General features: G+C 43.7%; 2 protein-coding genes across 2 annotated transcripts in view; one reads left to right on the top strand and one right to left on the bottom strand.

The window, feature by feature from the left end:
• The first annotated feature begins 4,598 nt into the window (after positions 1-4,598).
• Positions 4,599-20,453, top strand: part of stxbp5b (syntaxin binding protein 5b (tomosyn)) — a 63,219-nt gene continuing 47,364 nt past the window's right edge. The window contains exons 1-2 of the mRNA XM_045718230.1: positions 4,599-4,616; positions 7,970-8,176. The gene's annotated coding sequence lies outside the window, so the exon portion shown is untranslated. The remainder of the gene's footprint in view (positions 4,617-7,969; positions 8,177-20,453) is intronic.
• On the bottom strand, positions 8,668-13,666 carry LOC106602861 (alpha-L-fucosidase 2). Its single transcript, XM_045695159.1, is given in 5 exon segments — positions 8,668-8,776; positions 8,778-8,879; positions 9,466-9,772; positions 13,247-13,382; positions 13,586-13,666. Coding segments are annotated over 5 exon segments (720 nt in total). The 3' UTR covers positions 8,668-8,682.

Genomic DNA, 20,453 nt, shown 5'->3' with positions numbered 1-20,453 from the left:
GGGGCGGGATGAGGAGAGAGGGGTGTGATGAGGAGAGAGGGGTGTGATGAGGAGACAGGGATGGGGAGAGAGGGAAGGCAGAGGAGAGAGGGAAGGCAGAGGAGAGAGGGAAGGCAGAGGAGAGAGGGAAGGCAGAGGAGAGAGGGATGGGATGAGGAGAGAGAGAGATGGAAAGAGGAGAGAGGGATGGGATGGGGAGAGGGGTGGGATGAGGAGAGAGGGGCGGGATGAGGAGAGAGGGGTGTGATGAGGAGAGAGGGGTGTGATGAGGAGACAGGGATGGGGAGAGAGGGAAGGCAGAGGAGAGAGGGAAGGCAGAGGAGAGAGGGATGGGAAGAGAAGAGAGGGATGGGAAGAGGAGAGAGGGATGGGAAGAGGAGAGAGGGATGGGAAGGGGAGAGGGATGGGTAGGGGAGAGAAGGGAGGAAAGAGGAGAGAGGAATGGGATGAGGAGAGAGGGGTGGGAAGGGGAGCGAGGGATGGGTAGGGGAGAGAAGGGACGAAAGAGAGAGGAATGGGATGAGGAGAGAGGGGTGGGAAAGGGAGAGAGGGAAGGCAGAGGAGAGAGGGATGGGATGAGGAGAGAGGGATGGAAAGAGGAGAGAGGGATGGGGTGGGGAGAGGGGTGGGATGAGGAGAGAGGGGTGGGATGAGGAGAGAGGGGTGGGATGAGGAGAGAGGGGTGTGATGAGGAGGGAGGGATGGGAAGAGGAGAGGGATGGGAAGAGGCGAGAGGGAAGAGGAGAGAGGGATGGGATGAGAAGAGATGGATGGGAAGAGGAAAGAAGGATAGATGAGAAGAGAGGGATGGGATGAGGAGAGAAGGATGGGATGAGGAGAGAAGGATGGGATGAGGAGAGAAGGATAGATGAGAAGAGAGGGATGGGATGAGGAGAGAAGGAGAGATGAGAAGAGAGGGATGGGGATTCAGCCAGTGCTAGCAGGCAATATATGACCAGGAACAGAGGGAGAGGGTAATGCTAGAAGAAAAGGAGATCGTAAAAATCGCTGCCTAAAAAATGCTTGCCTTAAGATGGAAGCCTCCACATACAGTGTGGCTCCAATGAGTCTTCTCGTTTTTAGATATTGTTCTTTCAAAATTGTCCAATGCTCGTTCTCATGGTGCGAATGAAAGAAGCTTATCGATGTGGTCAAATGCAGCTGAAAGTGTAAGAACTATTGCTATGAAGAGCTAAATTAAACGGGTCACTCGGGGGGAGGGGTGAGATGGGGTGGGTTTTATTTTGGGTTTATTTTCATATTGTTTTTGGTTTTACTTGTAATGGTGAATCAATTAGCGTAGCATACATTTTTACTTGGTAGTAGGTCTGTGCATGTACATGAATTATCATGTGATATGCACATGCGCTGACAATGCATTTGTCATTTGTCCAATGCTGTTTATTCTGCCTATTGATTGTACCACATAATAATAATAATAATAATCAAAAAAGAAAGGGAGATAGGAGGAGAAACTGTAAATGACATGTTATAACACTCGTCTAACATAATACACCTTTAACTATTGAACCACCATGTTGAATATTTCTGGTGGATATTTCCAATTCCCATCAACATCACCGATGTCTCGTCTTCAGTTTTTCTATTTCTATTTTATCATTTCTATTTTATAGATCACTGGGGCCAAGCTTCCTGCCATCCAGGACCTCTATATCAGGCGGTGTCAGAGGAAGGCCTGAAAAATTGCCAAAGACTTCAGCCACCAAAGCCATAGAGTGGCAAACGGTACCGGGGCATTGGCTCTCAGACCAACAGGCTCCAAGAGCAGCTTCTACCCCCAAGCCGCTAAATAGCCATAAGGCTGTTAAATAGTTAATGAAATGGTTACCCGGAATATCTGCATTGACCCTATCTTCAACTGATTCTATGCATACTCACAAGACTATACTGTATGTACACTCACTCACTCACACACACTACACTGACACTGACACTCACACAAAACCTACATACATTCACGTACACTACATACGCATACACACACAAACACACATACAAACACATTACGCACACACACGTACCCCTACACATTGATCTGGTACTGGCACTCCCTGCAAATGGTTTCACTCTTACGTATTTCATTCCTCGTGTTATTATTTTTTATTACTCTTTTGAACCCTGCATTGTTGTGAAGCAAGCATTTCACGGTAAAGTCTACGCCGTTGTATTCAGTATTCAGCTCATAACATAACATTTGATTTGATTTGATTTGTCCCTTCCTATTGTATAACTCAGAGCGACTGCTGGGTAGCAATGTTGATAAATTGTGCCATCTAGTGTCTCTTTTTCATAACCTATCATGCCAACTCCTTTTCACTCATTGTCATGTTAAACATTTGCGTGAGCAATGGAGTTGGCAAGAGCACATACAGATCTGGGCCAGGTTCTTTTTCACACTCTCTGAGTAGCAATATTTGACCAATGCATTTAAAAAGTCTTGAATGAATTCCTTGGTGTGTAATTCTTTGTTTTTATATTAAATAGTGTTTTATACGTATGAACAACGCACATAAGAATGAAACAGTGCTTAATCAACATACCTGTAACAATGAACATACTTCCACTGCATGCCTCTGAACATCAGTGAAATGGTCCATTGGTCATGTGATGAATGATTTCACAGATAAAAAGTGGTGGCCAGTGGCCCCATTCAGTGCCTTGCAAAAGTATTCATCCCCTTGGCGATTTTCCTATTTTGTTGCGTTACAACCTGTAATTTAAATTGATTTTTATTTGGATTTCATGTAATGGACATACACAAAATAGTTGAAATTGGTGAAGTGAAATGAACAAAATTACTTGTTTCAAAAAATATATATTTTTTTTTACTGAAGAATTCACCCCTTTGCTATAAAGCCCCTAAATAAGATCTGGTGCAACCAATTACCTTCAGAAGTCACGTAATTAGTTAACTAAAGTCCACCTGTGTGCAATCTAAGTGTCACATGATCTCAGTATATATACATCTGTTCTGAAAGGCCACAGAGTTTGCAACACCACTAAGCAAGGGGCACCACCAAGCAAGCGGCACCATGAAGACCAAGAAGCTCTCCAAACAGGTCAGGGACAAAGTTGTGGAGAAGTACAGATCAGGGTTGGGTTATAAAAAAAGATCCAAAACTTTGAACATCCCACGGAGCACAATTAAATCAGTTATTAAAAATGGAAAGAATATGGCACCACAACAAACCTGCCAAGAGAGGGCCGCCCACCAAAACTCACGGACCAGGCAAGGAGGGCATTAATCAGAGAGGCAACAAAGAGACCAAAGATAACCCTGAAGGAGCTGCAAAGCTCCACAGCGGAGATTGGAGTATCTGTCCATAGGACCACTTTAAGTCTCCCCAAACATATGGAAGAAGGTACTCTGGTCAGATGAGACTAAAATGTAGCTTTTTGGCCATCATGGAAAAGGCTATGTCTGGCGCAAACCCAACACCTCTCATCACCCCAAAAACACCATCCCACCATCAGTTGTGAGTTTTGCAACCGAGGACAGACGATTTTTACACGCTACACGCCGCAGCACTTGGCGATACAGTTCTATGAGCTTGTGTGGCGTACCACTTTGCAGCTGAGGCATTGTTGCTTCTAGACGTTTCCACATCACAATAACAGCACTTACAGTTGACCGGGGCAGCTCTAGCAGGGCAGAAATTTGACGAACTGACTTGTTGGAAAGGTAACATCCTATGACGGTGCCAAGTTGAAAGTCACTGAGCTCTTTAGTAAGCCCATTCTACTGCCAATGTTCCCCTATGGAGATTGCATGGCTGTGTGCTCGATTTTATTCACCTGTCAGCAACGGGTGTGACTGAAATAGCCAAATCCAATCATTTGAAGGGGTCTCCACAGACTTTTGTATACAGTTGAAGTTGGAAGTTTACATACACTTAGGTTGGAGTCATTAAAACCTGTTGGGGCTCGGGGGCAGTATTGAGACATTTTGAAAAAAATATGTGCCCATTTTTAACTGCCTCCTACACCAACTCAGAAGCTAGGATATGCATATTATTAACACATTCGGATAGAAAACACTCTGAATTTTCTAAAACAGTTTGAATGGTGTCTGTAAGTATAACAAAACTCATATTGTGTCATTGTTTTATAGATACCATAGTGAGAAAGGATTCATTTCGCAACACCTACGGCTTCCACTAGATGTCAACGATCTTTATAAAGTTGTTTGAAGCGTCTATGATAAACAGAGAGCAAATTAGAATCCAAGGAAGTTGACATGTCATCACTTCATTTTTTTGCGCCTGCGCATAAATCTGAGAAACGTGAGTTTTGTCTTCATTGTTTATCTCGACATAGGATAGGTTGTGTGAAAATATTACTGATGTTTAACGTTAAAAATGGACCAAAAGATTAATGCTAAACAACATTTGACATGTTTGAACGAACATAAATAGATTATTTACTAGGTTTTTTTAGCTTTTCGGCGTGATTTTACAGTCCCCCACCACGTTTTGTGGGAGCATAATGAACGCTAAGTACTTGGTGTTATTTGGACATAAATTATGAACTTTGTCAAAAGAAACCACATTTGTTCCGGACCTGGGATGCCTGTCTTCTGATGGAGATAATCAAAGGTAAGGGGATATTTACAATGTTATTATCGATTTTAGATGATGCTAACTGTATAGCATAGCCTGTTGTTCTTAGCATAGCACCCCGTTTATTGCAAAATGTGATTTCCCAGTAAAGTTATTTTGAGATCTGGCCATTCGGTAGCAATTACGAGATGATAATATATTATTCTTTGAATGACAATATTATAATTTACCAATGTTTAAGAATAGTAATTTTGTTATGTTCACCGTAAGCATTTCAGAGAAGAAAAAAATCTGAATTTCACGCTACTGTAAAATGCTGTTTTTGGATATAAATATGAACTTGATGGAACAAAAAATGCATGTATTGTATAACATAATGTCCTAGGAGTGTCATCTGATGGAGATTGACAAAAGTTAGTGCATAATTCAAGCTGGTTTCTGCTTTTGGTGACGCCTGACCTTGAATTGAAAATGGATGTTTGTACTTTTGTGGCTATGACTGTCCTAACATAATCTAACTTTATGCTTTTGCCGTAAAGCCTCTTTGAAAATCGAACAATGTGGTTAGATTAAGGAGATGTTTATCATTTAAATTGTGTAAAATAGTTGATTGTTTGAGAAATTGAAATTATTAGATTTTTGATGTTTTGAATTTCCAGCCTTGTTAGCAATCCCGGCTCGGGGTTCATTGCTAACCTGTAGCCCCAACAGGTTTTAAAACTCGTTTTTCAACCACTTCACAACTTTCTTGTTAACAAACTAGAGTTTTGGCAAGTCAGTTAGGACATCTACTTTGTGCATGATACAAGTCATTTTTCCAACAATTGTTTAAAGAAAGATTATTTCACTTATAATTCACTGTATCACAATTCCAGTGGGTCAGAAGTTTACATACACTAAGTTGACCGTGCCTTTAAACAGCTTGGAAAATTCCAGAAAATGATGTCATGGCATTAGAAGCTTCTCATAGGCTAATTGACTTCATTTGAGTCAATTGGAGGTGTACTTGTGGATGTATTTCAAGGCCTACCTTCAAACTCAGTGCCTCTTTGCTTGACATCATGGGAAAATCAAAAGAAGTCAGCCAAGACCTCAGAAAATAATGGTAGACCTCCACAAGTCTGGTTCATCCTTGGGAGCAATTTCCAAACGCCTGAAGGTACCACGTTCATCTGTACAAACAATAGTACGCAAGTATAAACACCATGGGACCATGCAGCCATCATACCACTCAGGAAGGAGACGCGTTCTGTCTCCTAGAGATGAACGTACTTTGGTGCGAAAAGCGCAAATCAATCCCAGAACAACAGCAAAAGACCTTGTGAAGATGCTGGAGGAAACAGGTACAAAAGTATCTATATCCACAGTAAAACGAGTCCTATATCGACATAACCTGAAAGGCCGCTCAGCAAGGAAGAAGCCACTGCTCTAAAACCGCCATAAAAAAGCCAGACTACAGTTTGCAACTGCACATGGGGACAAAGATCGTACTTTTTGGAGAAATGTCTGATGAAACATAAATAGAACTGTTTGGCCATAATGACCATTGTTATGTTTGGAGGAAAAAAGGGGACGCTTGCAAGCTGAAGAACACCATCCCAACCGTGAAGTACGGGGATGGCAGCATCATGTTGTGGGGGTGCTTTGCTACAGGAGGGACTGGTGCACTCATGAGGCATACTTCCAAAGTTGTGGCAAAATGGCTTAAGGACAACAAAGTCAAGGTATTGGAGTGGCCATCACAAAGCCCTGACCTCAATCCTATAGAACATTTGTGGGCAGAACTGAAAAAGCGTGTGCGAGCAAGGAGGACTACAAACCTGACTCAGTTACACCAGCTCTGTTAGGAGGAATGGGCCAAAATTCACCCAACTTATTGTGGGAAGCTTGTGGAAGGCCAAGTTAAACAAGTTAAACAATTTAAAGGCAATGCTACCAAATAATCATTGAATATATGTAAACTTCTGACCCTCTGGGAAGGTGATGAAAGAAATAAAAGCTGAAATAAATCATTCTCTCTACTATTATTCTGACATTTCACATTCTTAAAACAAAGTGGTGATCCTAACTGACCTAAGACAGGGAGTTTTTACTAGGATGAAATATCAGGAATTGTGAAAAACTGAGTTTAAATGTATTTGGCTAAGGTGTATGTAAACTTCCGACTTCAACTGTATATAGTGTATATGGATCACTTTTATATGGATAATATCAGTGTAGTCATACAGAAAGAAAATGTATCTGCTTTCTGAAGATGAATCTGGATATATGCATCCTCCTTTGTGAGCTAATGCTGATGACTGGTCATTGGTCAACAATCAAGACTCACAACTTTTTGGTTATGAAGCACAAATGTGATGTTTCTTTGACAATCATGGCGTAAATCCGTAGGCCTATGTTAGAACCAGATCAAATAGGCAAAGGTAAAATTCTAAAATACAAATGTCATGTACAGTACCAGTCAAAAGTTTGGACACACTGATTCATTCAAGGGTTTTTCTTTATTTTTACTATTTTATACATTGTAGAATAATAGTGAAGACATCAATACTATGAAATAACACATATGGAATCATGTAGTAACCAAAAAAGTGTTAAACAAAACAAAATATAATTTAGATTTTAGATTCTTTAAATTATCCATCCTTTGCCTTGATGACAGCTTTGCACACTCTTGGCATTCTCTCAACCAGGTTCACCTGGAATGCTTTTCCAACAGTCTTGAAGGAGTTCCCACATATGCATCTTTTCCTCCACTCTGCGGTCCAACTCATACCAAACTATCTTAATTGGGTTGAGGTCGGCTGACTATAGAGGCCAGGTCATCACTCCATCTTGGTCAAATAGCCCTTAAACAGCCTGGAGGTGTGTTGGGTCATTGTCCTGTTGAAAAACAAATTATAGTCCCACTAAGTGCAAAACAGATGGGATGGCGTATCGCTGTCGTAGCCATGCTTGGTAAGTGTGCCTTGAATTCTAAATAAGTCACTGACAGTGTCACCAGCAAAGCACCCCCACACCATCACACCTCCTCCATGCTTCATGGTGGGAACCACACATGCGGAGATCAAGTAATGTTTATATTTTGAAGTGAGAAAGAGACTTATTTCGCTAATATCTTGCTTGTAATCGACTATGGTGATACCTTGTACGTGTTTGCCCCTGTGGAGTCATTACATATGCTGAACACTGTGTACCCTGGGGTGTTGAGGTTTGTTACAAACTCCAAATCTCACCCATTACGGAGCTAGATAAAAAATACGTTCTAGTACTCTGCCTCTTACAATTGAAACTTCTTCCACTAGCATCAAACCCCTTCTGGACAGCTGAAGCAAGTGATGAAAAATGACCCTTTCTAATTATTATTATTATTTGTATGAACCGACCAGGCGCTAGCTGGGATGCTGTCGTTCTGGGCCCTCCATGCGGTGGTGTTGTAGATGGCCTCTCCATTGACCCCCAGCCACTGACCCATCTGCTTCAGAAGCTCTTCAAGATGGGGGCGATGCGTCCGTCGTGCGTAGGTCCGACGTTCATCAGCAGATTCCCTCCACAGGACACGGTCTCCACCAACGTCTGAATCACGCAAGACACAAGTACGCAGTCATAAAGCCTTTATGACAGCTATAGGAAATATTATAACATCTTCCATAGGCAGGAATGCAGCCGACCCTGCACTGCTCCCAGCAACATTTTGTTGCGTAGTTTAGTTGTGTGGGGCTGGAAAAGTAACCACATTTCAGTCTCCCCGATAACAAATACATTCCTATTAGCTTCATACATGTCCTACTGTAGTGTACAATTATTAGTCTAGGAGAGAAGAATGAAGCCAAACAAGTCATGTTGTAGAGTAGAGCATTTAGGTTATCCAAAAAACTGTTGTAAAGTGTTATACAAGAAACACACAGGACCAGCAGCATTTAAAAAACAAGTCAAAAGACTTTAGACTTTGAGTGCACTTTACAGTTAAATGATGCTGTTTATGAGTTATACTAAACAGGATTATGACTGATTCAGTTACTAAAAGTTGTGTTATGGTAGTGCAATAACTTTTGTGACCTAAATGATTTAAGTCTCCTGTTTACCATAAAATAAATTGCTTTCAGAACCATTTAAAACTGACCCCCACAAGCTGCTCGATAGTGAAGTAGTCTTTAAGCTGGGCGTTTCTCCTGTAACCCCAGGAACCTTTGTCTATGTCCGGGCTGGTAGCGATCAGCGCAGGTGTAGTAGCCTCCATGGGTAAAGATACTGCCGTAACCCCAACGATCATTGGTCACCACGGTCTCTCGCACTGGGCTATTCCAATACTGTACCATTCCAATACTGTACCAGTGTTGTTAATGCAAATGCTGAAGCATGTGATGTTTATACCGTTGGTGCACACATCATACTCCATAGCACTAACTGACACATTAAATAGACCTATGACTGCAAAAAGACATTGGTGTAGAATTTTATACATTTACGGCCAGTTTACCTGGACACAGATTAAGCCTAGTCCTAGACTAAAAATCATGTTGAATGGAGAATCTCCATTGAACGTGCATTATAGTCCAGGACTAGGCTTAATCTGTGTCTTAGCCCATAAAGTCCCTACTTCTCATTATAAAGCAGAGTGGAATTAGAACACTTATTGTATATTATTTCCCTAAACATATTACATCATATTTTATCTCTATGACTGGTCCCACTTTTGTATGTGGATATGCTCTGTTGGAGGTCGACTGACCGAAAGCTCAGCTACTATCAAAATAAATGTGCATCTGACTGGAAGTGTGCTGAGACTTTTCTGCTTTCTCCAGTTTTGCATTTTGACCCTAGCACCTTCACCAATATGTTTTGGGAGTGTGGTAGATTCTGTCTATTATCTCTGTGACGGTACCTCTCGTTGTATAGCCAAGCCAGGAATCCGGTGCTGTTCCAGTATTTATCAGGAGCATCCCCGTCTCCATCGGACCACAGCAGCTCCGGCTTGTACTTGTTGATGATCTCATAGAGCTCGGGCAGCGTCTTAGTGGTGGGGAAGAGGTTGGTAGTGTACAGGTTGGCAGCGTCCTGCTTGTAAAGCGGGTTAAACCAGTCAAACAGGGAGTGGTACAGTCCCAGACGCAGGTCGCTGTTGGCGCTGAGTGCTCCAGACACTTCTCCAACTACGTCCCATTTAGGAGCCAAGTCCAGTTCCAGGAGTTCTCAGAACCCCACAGAGTGAAGCCTGCAAATAGGATAATAACAATAAACCACAAATACATTTTTATAGGCCTAATCTGGTAGAATCATAAGAATTATTATTTTATTCAATGAAAGGCTACACCTTATTAGTGGAGCATGCATTGCACGCGCGCACACACACACACACACACACACACACACACACAGAGTCTACCTTCATGGTGTTTTGTGTTGAGGTAAATATATTTTGCCACGGATGAGGAAAAGATGTGAGTCCATTCTTTGGCATCAAAGAACTCAGCTTAATACTTGAAGTCTGGAGGATAGTTCTTCTGCATGAGGTCAACATAGGGCTTCATCTGACACTTCTGCCAATACCAACTGGAATAAACATCCACACAAGTTATTTAAAAACTATACACTATATATACAAAAGCATGTGGACACCCCTTCAAATTAGTGGATTTGGCAATTTCAGACACACCCGTTGCTGACAGGTGTAAAAATCGAGCACCACTGCCATGCAATCTCCATAGACACATTGGCAGTGTCACACCCTGACCAGTTTCACCTGTCCTCGTTATTGTCTCCACCCCCTCCAGGTGTCGCTTGTTTTCCCAAGTGTATTTATCCCTGTGTTTCCTGTCTCTCTGTGCCAGTTCGTCTTGTATGTTCCCAAGTCAACCAGCGGTTTTCCCATTCTCCTGCTTTTTGCATTCTCCCCTTTCTAGTCCTCACGGTTTTGTTTCTGGACTTTGTACCCGCCTGCCTGACCATTCTGCCTGCCTTGACCACGGGCCTGTCTGCCACTCTGTACCTCCTGGACTCTGATCTGGTTTTGACCTTTTTGCCTGTCCACGACCATACTCTTGCCTACCCCTTTGGATTAGTAAACATTGTAAGACTCCAACCATCTGCCTCCTGTGTCTGCATTTGGGTCCCGCCTTGTGCCCTGATAGCCAGCAGAATGACCTTACTGAAGAGATCAGTGACTTTCAACATGGCACCGTCATAGGATGCCTCCTTTCCAACAAGTCAGTTTGTCAAATTTCTGCCCTGCTAGATCTGCCCCGGTCAACTGTAAGTGCTGTTATTGTCAAGTGGAAACGTCTAGGAGCAACAATGGGTCAGCCACGGAGTGGTAGGCCACACAAGCTCACAGAACGGGACCGCCAAGTGCTGTAGTGTGTAACAATCATCTGTCCTCGGTTGCAGCACTCACTACCGAGTTCCAGACCGAAAGCAATGTCAGCACAAGAACTGTTCGTCGGGAGCTTCATGAAATGGGTTTCCATGGCCGAGCAGCCACACACAAGCCTAAGATCATCATGCGCAATGCTCGCCTCCATTGGATTCTGGAGGAGTTGAAACGCGTTCTCTGGAGTGATGTGTCACTCTTCACCATCTTGCAGTCTGACAGACAAATCTGGTTTTGGCAGATGCCAGGAGAACGCTACCTGCGCCAATGCATAGTGCCAACTGTAAAGTTTGGTGGAGGAGGAATATTGGTCTGGAGCTGGTTTTCATAGTTCGGGCTCGGCCCCTTAGTTCATGTAAAGGGAAATCTTAACGCTACAGCATAAAATGACATTCTAGACGATTCTGTGCTTCCAACTTTGTGGCAACAGTTTGGGGAAGGCCCTTTCCTGTTTCAGCATGACAATGCCCCTGTGCACAAAGCGAGGTCCATACAGAAATGGTTTGTCGAGTTCAGTGTGGAAGAACTTGACTGGCCTGCACAGAGCCCTGACCTCAACCCCATCAAACACCTTTGGGAGGAATTGGAACGCTGACTGCGAGCCAGGCCTAATCGCCCAACATTAGTGCCCGACCTCACTAATGCTCTTGGTGCTGAATGGAAGCAAGTCCTGGCAGCAATGTTCCAACATCTAGTGGAAAGCCTTCCCAGAAGAGTGGAGGCCATTATAGCAGCAAAGGGGGGACCAATTCCATATTAATGCCCATGATTTTGGAATGAGATGTTCAACGAGCAGGTGTCCACGTACTTTTAATCATGTTGTGTAACTGCCGACGCAAGACTCCAAGCCATAGCATGTGTCACAGAAGTCAAGTTGGAAATTAAAGTTAAATTCTCCAAACATGTTTAATCAATCATATGACACCTGTCCTTATTCTCTTTACATAAAGGGTTGTGAAAACAATGAACACAATATATATTGGGAATATAATATACGTAAACCATAAATATGAATCACTGTTGCTCCATAGTGTTCTGATCTAATGAGATGGATGTAGGGTCTTCTATGCCTTTCCCAGTTATGGAGGACAGAAACATGCAGCTGTCTACCTCACTGAAGGCCACTACTGAATTGGGGGTTGGTAGGATATTGTCGTAGTACATTCATTTTTCACAGGTTAGGGTTAGGCCTGATATTCCATATCAGACTCTTCAATGCCACTTTACTCAACATCTTTGACCCCAAAGGTTATTAATTAAGCCCTTTTAAGCTCATATGACTTGTAATATTTTGTTAGAGGGCTGAAAACCTCAGCCAAAAGGGTTACAACTGACAATTTCTCACTAAATATCGCCTCTTACACAGAACACAGGTTAGGGTATATATTCCATGTCAGATTTTTCAATGCCACTTATCCCAACACATTAGACCCCAAAGGTAGCCAAGCTTTTTCTTGTACATAAAAATGATGGACATTTAAACAGAGTAATTGGGAAAATAGGGTGGTGCAAAAACATTTTAAAAAATGAGTAGTCAAGTGAATAACATAAAATCCCACGTTTGTATGTGCAATAGGTTATGAAAAGTATCAACAACTTAACGTGACCTTAAGGTGAGAGCGAGAGTGACAGATGTAATGATGAAGTGAGACGAGGCAATTGGATAAATTGTTTACATCTTTGAATTCAAGTTCTCGCTGTACACATACAATGGCTTAAAAAAACAACCCAATATGAATGAAGAAGAAAATCCATGGAAGGGCTTTGTATTCGAACACTTCTATTGCTTGCTGTTAAGCAAGAGGGCTGAGCTCATTACATCTTCCATGCTCTCAATAACTGAAATGGATTCAGTTTTGACGAGTTCAAAGCGCTGAAACTCTCCCCCAAAATGGTATTTATCAACAGGATCATACCGCCCTTTCAGGTTAGAATGTGATTTAAACATCAAGGAGTAAAACTGTGGGTTAACTGAGACCTCTGTGGATTAACTGAGACCTATTCTTAGTTTTTTTGGGCTAACAGCCTCCTCAACCAGAGACTCTGATACAGAGAGACAGGGACAGTTCAGAACTAGACACACAGTGATCTTGGAAATCAAGACTCTTTACTAAAACTTTACTCGTTTTAGTGAGTGAGAAGTATCATAATTTTAGTAAGTGAGACACTTGTTTTGCTATTCCACTACATGTCATCCTAATGGGTCGTGTTGTGAGCCACTGACTTGTGTGTTCCTCCTAAGCCAGTAGCAGATGTCTTCTTCAGTGGCTGGGAGTCTGGTTGGGAGCCTCCTGACCTGTGTATTCCTTCTCAGCCAGCAACAGGTGTCTTCTACAGGGGCTCGGCAGAGGGGACAGGCTGGGAGCTTCCTGACTGTTACCCAGCTGGAGATGCCTCATGTGAAGGACCACCGCTGTGGCATTAAACGCTTGCTGCAGGAATAAACACATTCCCATCAGAGACATACGGACTTATAAATGATTAATTAACCATTACTAAATGAATTAGAAACCCTTTATAAACCCCTTGTTAATGGACCCTTATTGTAAAATGCCATTTTGCACCATGAAGCTCCCAAAATGTTACATGACGTTATAATAGTTGATAGCAGGAGAAGGCAATAAGAGTAACCGACCCTCCATGTGTTCTTCTTTTCGATCTGGGCGCTGACAGACTCATGGGTGTTCTTATCCAGGGCTGTGTCTTCAGAAATCATGGGGGAGGGAGAGATACATGGCTCTGTGTGTGCGTGTGTGTGCATTTGCTCACCAGAGAGGTAGAGGCAGCAGGTGGCTGTGTGTGTGTTTGTGACTGCCTGCAGGTGTGTGTGTGTGTGACTCTGTGTGTGTCTATATTACTACTAACCAGAGTAATTGAGGCCGCTGGATGACTATAGGGTTACCACCACACGGTCCTGTAGATGTTGATGTAATGAATGAACAGCGCCACCAGCAGGTAGAGGAAGAGCAGGAACTCAAACAGCAGGCTGCTGTCCAATGGGAGGTCAGGGATCCGGGAGTGACGGACAGGTTCCGGCATGATGAGGGTTGAGAGGGGCGGGGCCGAGAGACCCACACAGTTACTCCTTCTAGATGGAGGGGGACATACAGGTAGAGGGGTTAGTGTGTGTGTTTGTGGTGCAGTGTGAGTTGGCTACAGGAATAAACCTAGGTGTCTGTAGCATGGTAATTTGTGTTCTTGCCAACGCCATTGCTGTCACTGTCAAGCCAAACATTTGCCATCATCATGAGTGTCAAGGGAGTAGGCATGATGGCACAAACAGACTGGACTCAGGCTAAGGTCTGCAGCAGCTAGGAATGTGAGTGTGTGTGTGTGTGTGTGTGTGCGTGTGGGAGACAGAGTGTGCGGAAGAGCATTTTGTGGAGAGAACAGAACAGTGGAAAATATCTCTCCTCTTATCTGTGTTGCCATACCTTATTACCCCTCAGGAGAAATATTTCAGACAAGGTAAATAATCTCTATTCCCATCACATTTATCTGACTTACCTAACCTCTGCTATGTTAGAGAAGATGGGAGAGAATATTAAAAGACAGGTATCTTACATCACAGGTTAGAGCGTTGGGCCAGTAACCGAAACGTTGATGTTTCGAATCCTGTAAGTCGCTCTGGATAAGAGCGTCTGCAAGGGGGTCGGATCAAATAGGCCTACACATTTCATTTCCCATGGAATGACCCTTGCGTAAATAAGTGAATTATGTGTGTGTGTGTGTGTGTGTGTGTGTGTGTGGGGATGTTAAGCCTGCTTGTTGTAGTACAGTACTGTACCACGTCTGTGTGTGTGAAACCACCAAGACTCTTCCTAGAGCTGGCCGCCTGGCCAAACTGAGCAATCGGGGAAGGGCCTTGGTCAGGCAGGTGACCAAGAACCCGATGGTCACTCTGACAGAGCTCCAGAGTTCCTCTGTGGAGATGGGAGAACCTTCCAGAAGGACAACCATCTCTGTAACACCACCAATCAATCCTTTATGGTAGAGTGGCCAAACGGAACTCACTCCTCAGTAAAAGGCACATGACAGCCCGCTTGGAGTTTGCCAAAAGGCACCTAAAGGAATCTCAGTCCAGGAGAAAAATGATTCTCTGGTCTGATGAAACCAAGATTGAACTCTTTGGCCTGAATGCCAAGCTTCAAGTCTGGAGGAAAGCTGGCACCATCCCTACGGTGAACCATGGTGGTGGCAGCATCATGCTGTGGGGATGTTTTTCAGCAGCAGGGACTGGGAGAGTACTCAGGATAAAGAGAAAGATGAACATAGCAAAGTACAGAGAGATCCTTCATGAAAACCTGCTCCAGAGCACTCAGGACCTCAGACTGGCGTGAAGGTTCACCTTCCAATAGGACAACAACCCTAAGCACACAACCTACACAACACAGGAGTGGCTTTGGGATGAGTCACTGAATGTCCTTGAGCCCGGACTTGAACCCGATCAAACATCTCTGGAGAGACCTGAAAATATCTGTGCAGCGACGCTTCCCATCCAACCTGGCAGAGCTTGAAAGGATCTGTAGAGAAGAATGGGAGAAAATCCCCAAATACAGGTGTGCCAAGCTTGTAGCGTCATACCCAAGAAGACTCGAGGCTGTAATCGCTGCCAAAGGGTCAAGTCAAAATATATGTCACGTTGTCAAGTGTGCTCCCTCTCCAGCCTCTAGGTCACCAGGCAGATCATTATGGCACACACCTGTCACCATTGTTACTGTCACAACTTCCTTCGAAGTCGGTCCCTCTCCTTGTTCGGGCGACGTTTGGCGGTTGACGTCACCGGTCTTCTAGCCATTGCCGATCCACCTTTCATTTTCCATTTGTTTTGTCTTGTCTTCCCACACACCTGGTTTCAATCCCATCAATTACATGTTGTGTATTTAACTCTCTGTTCCCCACATCTCCTTGTCCGGTATTGTTGATTGTAAGAGTTTGTGCACGTTATGTCTGGCGTGCGAAGGGTTTCGTCCCATTGTATTTATTTATTGTGTTTGTTCACGGGGATTTTATTATTAAACTGCACCGTTGTAATATAGTCTTTGCTCTCCTGCGCCTGACTTCTCTGCCGCCAGTACGCACACATTACAGTTACGCGCACCTGCGCGTCATCAGACTCACCTGGACTCCATCACTTCCCTGATTACCTTCCCTATATGTCACTCCCTTTGGTTCCTTCCCCAGGCGTTATTGTTTCTGTTCCTGTGTCATGTCTGTGTGTTGTTCATGTTTCTTATTTTGCATTATGTTGTGTTTATTTATTAAAGCACTCACTCCCTGTACTTGTTTCCCGACTCCCAGCGCACATCGTTACACACGTGCCGAATACAAGAGGTGTAGACCTTACCATGAAATGCTTACTTACAAGCCTTTAACCAACAATGCCGTTTTAAGAAAAATAAGACTTAACAAAATATTTACTAAATAAACTTAAGTGAAAAATAATAGAGCAAAAACAAAATAACAATAACGAGGCGATATACATTCGTCTACAAAGTACTGAGTAAAGGGTCTGAATACTTTATATTAATAATATTGTTTTTACCCATTTTTCTCCCAAATTGGTAGTTACAGTCGTGTCATCGCTGGAACTCCTGTACGAACTTGGGAGAGGTGAAGGTTGAGAGCCATATGTCCTCTGAATCATGACCCTGCCAAGCCGCACTGCTTCTTGACACACTGCTCGCTTAACCCGGGAAACCAGCTGTACCAATGTGTCGGAGGAAACACCGTCCAACTGGCGACCGTGACAGCCTGCATGCGCCCGGACCTCCACAGAAGTCACTAAAGCGCAATAGGACAAGGACATCCCGGCCGGCCAATCCCTCCCCTAACCCGAACGACGCTGGGCCAATTGCTCACATCGGCTACGGAGAGCGTGATCACACAGTAGTTCAGAACAGCTGGTGCTCTCATGCATGCTTCAGCGTTGCTTAGCCTCAAAGCGAGCATAAAAGGCATTTAGCTCATCTGGTAGGGTTGCGTCACTGGGCAGCTCGCAGCTGGGTTTCCCTTTGTAGTCAGTAATAGTTTGCAAGCCCTGCCACGTCCAATGAGCGCCAGAACCGGTGTAGTAGGATTTAATCTTAGTCCTGTATTAACGCTTTGCCTGTTTGATGGTTCCTCTGAGGGCATAGTGAGATTTCTTATAAGCGTCCGGATTACCGTTCCGCTCCTTGAAAGCGGCAGCTCTAGCCTTTAGCTTGGTGCGGATGTTACCTGTAATCCATGGCTTCTGGTTGGGATATGTACAGTTGAAGTCGGAAGTTTACATACACTTAGGTTGGAGTCATTAAAACTCGTTTTTCAAACACTCCACAAATTTCTTGTTAACAACTACAGTTTTGGCAAGTCGGTTAGGACATCTACTTTGTGCATGACACAAGTAAGTTTTCCAAAAATTGTTTACAGACAGATTTCACTTATAATTCACTGTATCACAATTCCACTGGGTCAGAAGTTTACATACACTAAGTTGACCGTGCTTTTAAACAGCTTGGAAAATTCCTGAAAATGATATCATGGCTTTAGAAGCTTCTGATAGACTAATTGACCTCATTTGAGTCAATTGGAGGTGAACCTGTGGATATATTTCAAGGCCTACCTTCAAACTCAGTGCCTCGTTGCTTGACATCATGGGAAAATCAAAAGAAATCAGCCAAGACCTCAGAAAAATAATTGTAGACTGCCACAAGTTTGGTTCATCCTTGGGAGCAATTTCCAAACACCTGAAGGTACCACGTTCATCTGTACAAACAATAGTACGCAAGTATAAATACCATGCGACCACGCAGCCGGCATACCACTCAGGAAGGAGACGTGTTCTGTCTCCTAGAGATGAACGTACTTTGGTGCGAAAAGTGCAAATCAATCCCAGAACAACAGCAAAGGACCTTTTGAAGATGCTGGAGGAAACCGGTACAAAAGTATCTATATCCACAGTAAAACGAGTCCTATATCAACATAACCTGAAAGGAAGCTCAGCCAGGAAGAAGCCACTGCTCCAAAACTGCATTAAAAAGCCAGACTACGGTTTGCAACTGCACACGGGGACAAAGATCGTACTTTTTGGAGAAATGTCCTCTGGTCTGATGAAACAAAAATAGAACTGTTTGGCCATAATGACCATCGTTATGTTTGGAGGAAAAAGGGGGAGGCTTGCAAGCCAAAGAACACCATCCCAATCGTGAAGAACGGGGGTGGTAGCATCATGTTGTGGGGGTGCTTTGCTGCAGGAGGGACTGGTGCACTTCACAAAATAGATGGCATCATGAGGAGAGAAAATTATGTGGAAATATTGAAGCAACATCTCAAGATATCAGTCAGGAAGTAAAAGCTTGGTTGCAAATGGGTCTTCCAAATGTACAATGACCCCAAGCATACTTCCAAAGTTATAGCAAAATGGCTTAAGGACAACAAAGTCAAGGTATTGGAGTGGTCAGCACAAAGCCTTGACCTCAATCCTATAGAAAATATGTGGGCAGAACTGAAAAAGCGTGTGCGAGCAAGGAGGCCTACAAACCTGACTCAGTTATATCAGCTCTGTCAGGAGGAATGGGCCAAAATTCCCCCAACTTATTGTGGGAAGCTTGTGGAAGGCTACCCGAAACATTTGACCCAAGTTAAACAATTTAAAGGCAATGCTACCAAATACTAATTGAGTGTATGTAAACTTCTGACCCACTGGGAAGGTGATGAAATAAATAGAAGCTGCAATTAAACCATTCTCTCTACTATTATTCTGACATTTCACATTCTTACAATAAAGTGGTGATCCTAACTGACCTAAGACAGGGAATTTTTACTAGGATTAAATGTCAGGAATTGTGAAAAACTGAGTTTCAATGTACTTGGCGAAGATGTATGTAAACTTCCGACTTCAACTGTACATACGGTCTTTGTGGGGACGCCGTCGTCGATGCACTGATGAAGCCGGTGACTGAGGTGGTATACTCCTCAATGCCATTGGATGAATCCCGGAACATATTATTATTTGTATGAACATAACAAGATTCAACAACAGAGACATAAACTGAACAAGTTCCACGGACATGTGACTAACAGAAATGGAATAATGTGTCCCTGAACAAAGTTGGGGTCAAAATCAAAAGTAACAGTCAGTATCTGGTGTGGCCACCAGCTGCATTAAGTAATGCAGTGCATCTCCTCCTCATGGCACCAGATTTGCCAGTTCTTGCTGTGAGATGTTACCTCACTCTTCCACCAAGGTACCTGCAAGTTCCCAGACATTTCTGGGGGTAATGGCCGTAGCCCTCACCCTCCGATTCAACAGGTCCCAGACCTCCTCAATGGGATTGAGATCCGGGCTCTTCACTAGCCATGGCAGAACACTGACATTCCTGTCTTGTAGGAAATCACGCACAGAACGAGCAGTATGGCTGGTGGCATTGTCATGCTGGAGGGTCATGTCAGGATGAGCCTGCAGGAAGGGTACCACATGAGGGAGGTGGATGTCTTCCCTGTAACGCACAGCGTTGAAATTGCCTGCAACGACAACAAGCTCAGTCTGATGATGTTGTGACACACCGCCCCAGACCATGACAGACCCTCCACCTCCAAATCGATCCCGCTCCAGAGTACAGGCCTCGGTGTAACGCTCATTCCTTCGACAATAAACACGAATCCGACCATCACCCCTAGTGAGACAAAACCGCGACTCGTCAGTGAAGAGCACTTTTTGCCAGTCCTGTCTGGTCCAGCAACGGTGGGTTTGTGCACATAGGCGACGTTGTTGCCGGTGATGTCTGGTGAGGACCTGCCTTACAACAGGCCTACAAGCCCTCAGTCCAGCCTCTCTCAGCCTATTGTGGACAGTCTGAGCACTGATTTTGTGATTGTGCATTCCTGGTGTAACTCGGACAGTTGTTGTTGCCATCCTGTACCTGTCCCGCAGGTGTGATGTTCGGATGTACCGATCCTGTGCAGATGTTGTTACATGTGGTCTGCCACTGCGAGGACGATCAGCTGTCCGTCCTGTCTCCCTGTAGCGCTGTCTTAGGCGCCTCACAGTACGGACATTGCAATTTATTGCCCTGGCCACATCTGCAGCCCTCATGCTTCCTTGCAGCATGCCTAAGGCACGTTCACGCAGATGAGCAGGGACCCTGGGCATCTTTCTTTTGGTGTTTTTCAGAGTCAGTAGAAAGGCCTCTTTAGTGTTCTAAGTTTTCATAACTGTGACCTTAATTGCCTACTGTCTGTAAGCTGTTAGTGTCTTAACGAGCTTTCCACAGGTGCATGTTCATTAATTGTTTATGGTTCATTGAACAAGCATGGGAAACAGTGTTTAAATCCTTTATAATGAAGATCTGTGAAGTTATTTTTTAATCAAAGTTGCCCGGATGTCACGTGTTCTACTTATATCAGTACACTCGTAACAAGGTAACCATTACGAAACTTCCATTTGATGAAATAAACCTCATCCATTACATGTTTTTGTTGACCAAATTCGACACTTTTGTTGACCTTCATACAAAACTCCT

This window comes from Salmo salar, chromosome ssa01, assembly GCF_905237065.1.
Source record: "Salmo salar chromosome ssa01, Ssal_v3.1, whole genome shotgun sequence".
Classification (NCBI taxonomy): domain Eukaryota; kingdom Metazoa; phylum Chordata; class Actinopteri; order Salmoniformes; family Salmonidae; genus Salmo; species Salmo salar.
The sequence above is the reverse complement of the archived record's forward strand: the minus strand, read 5'-3'. Positions and strand labels throughout refer to the sequence as shown.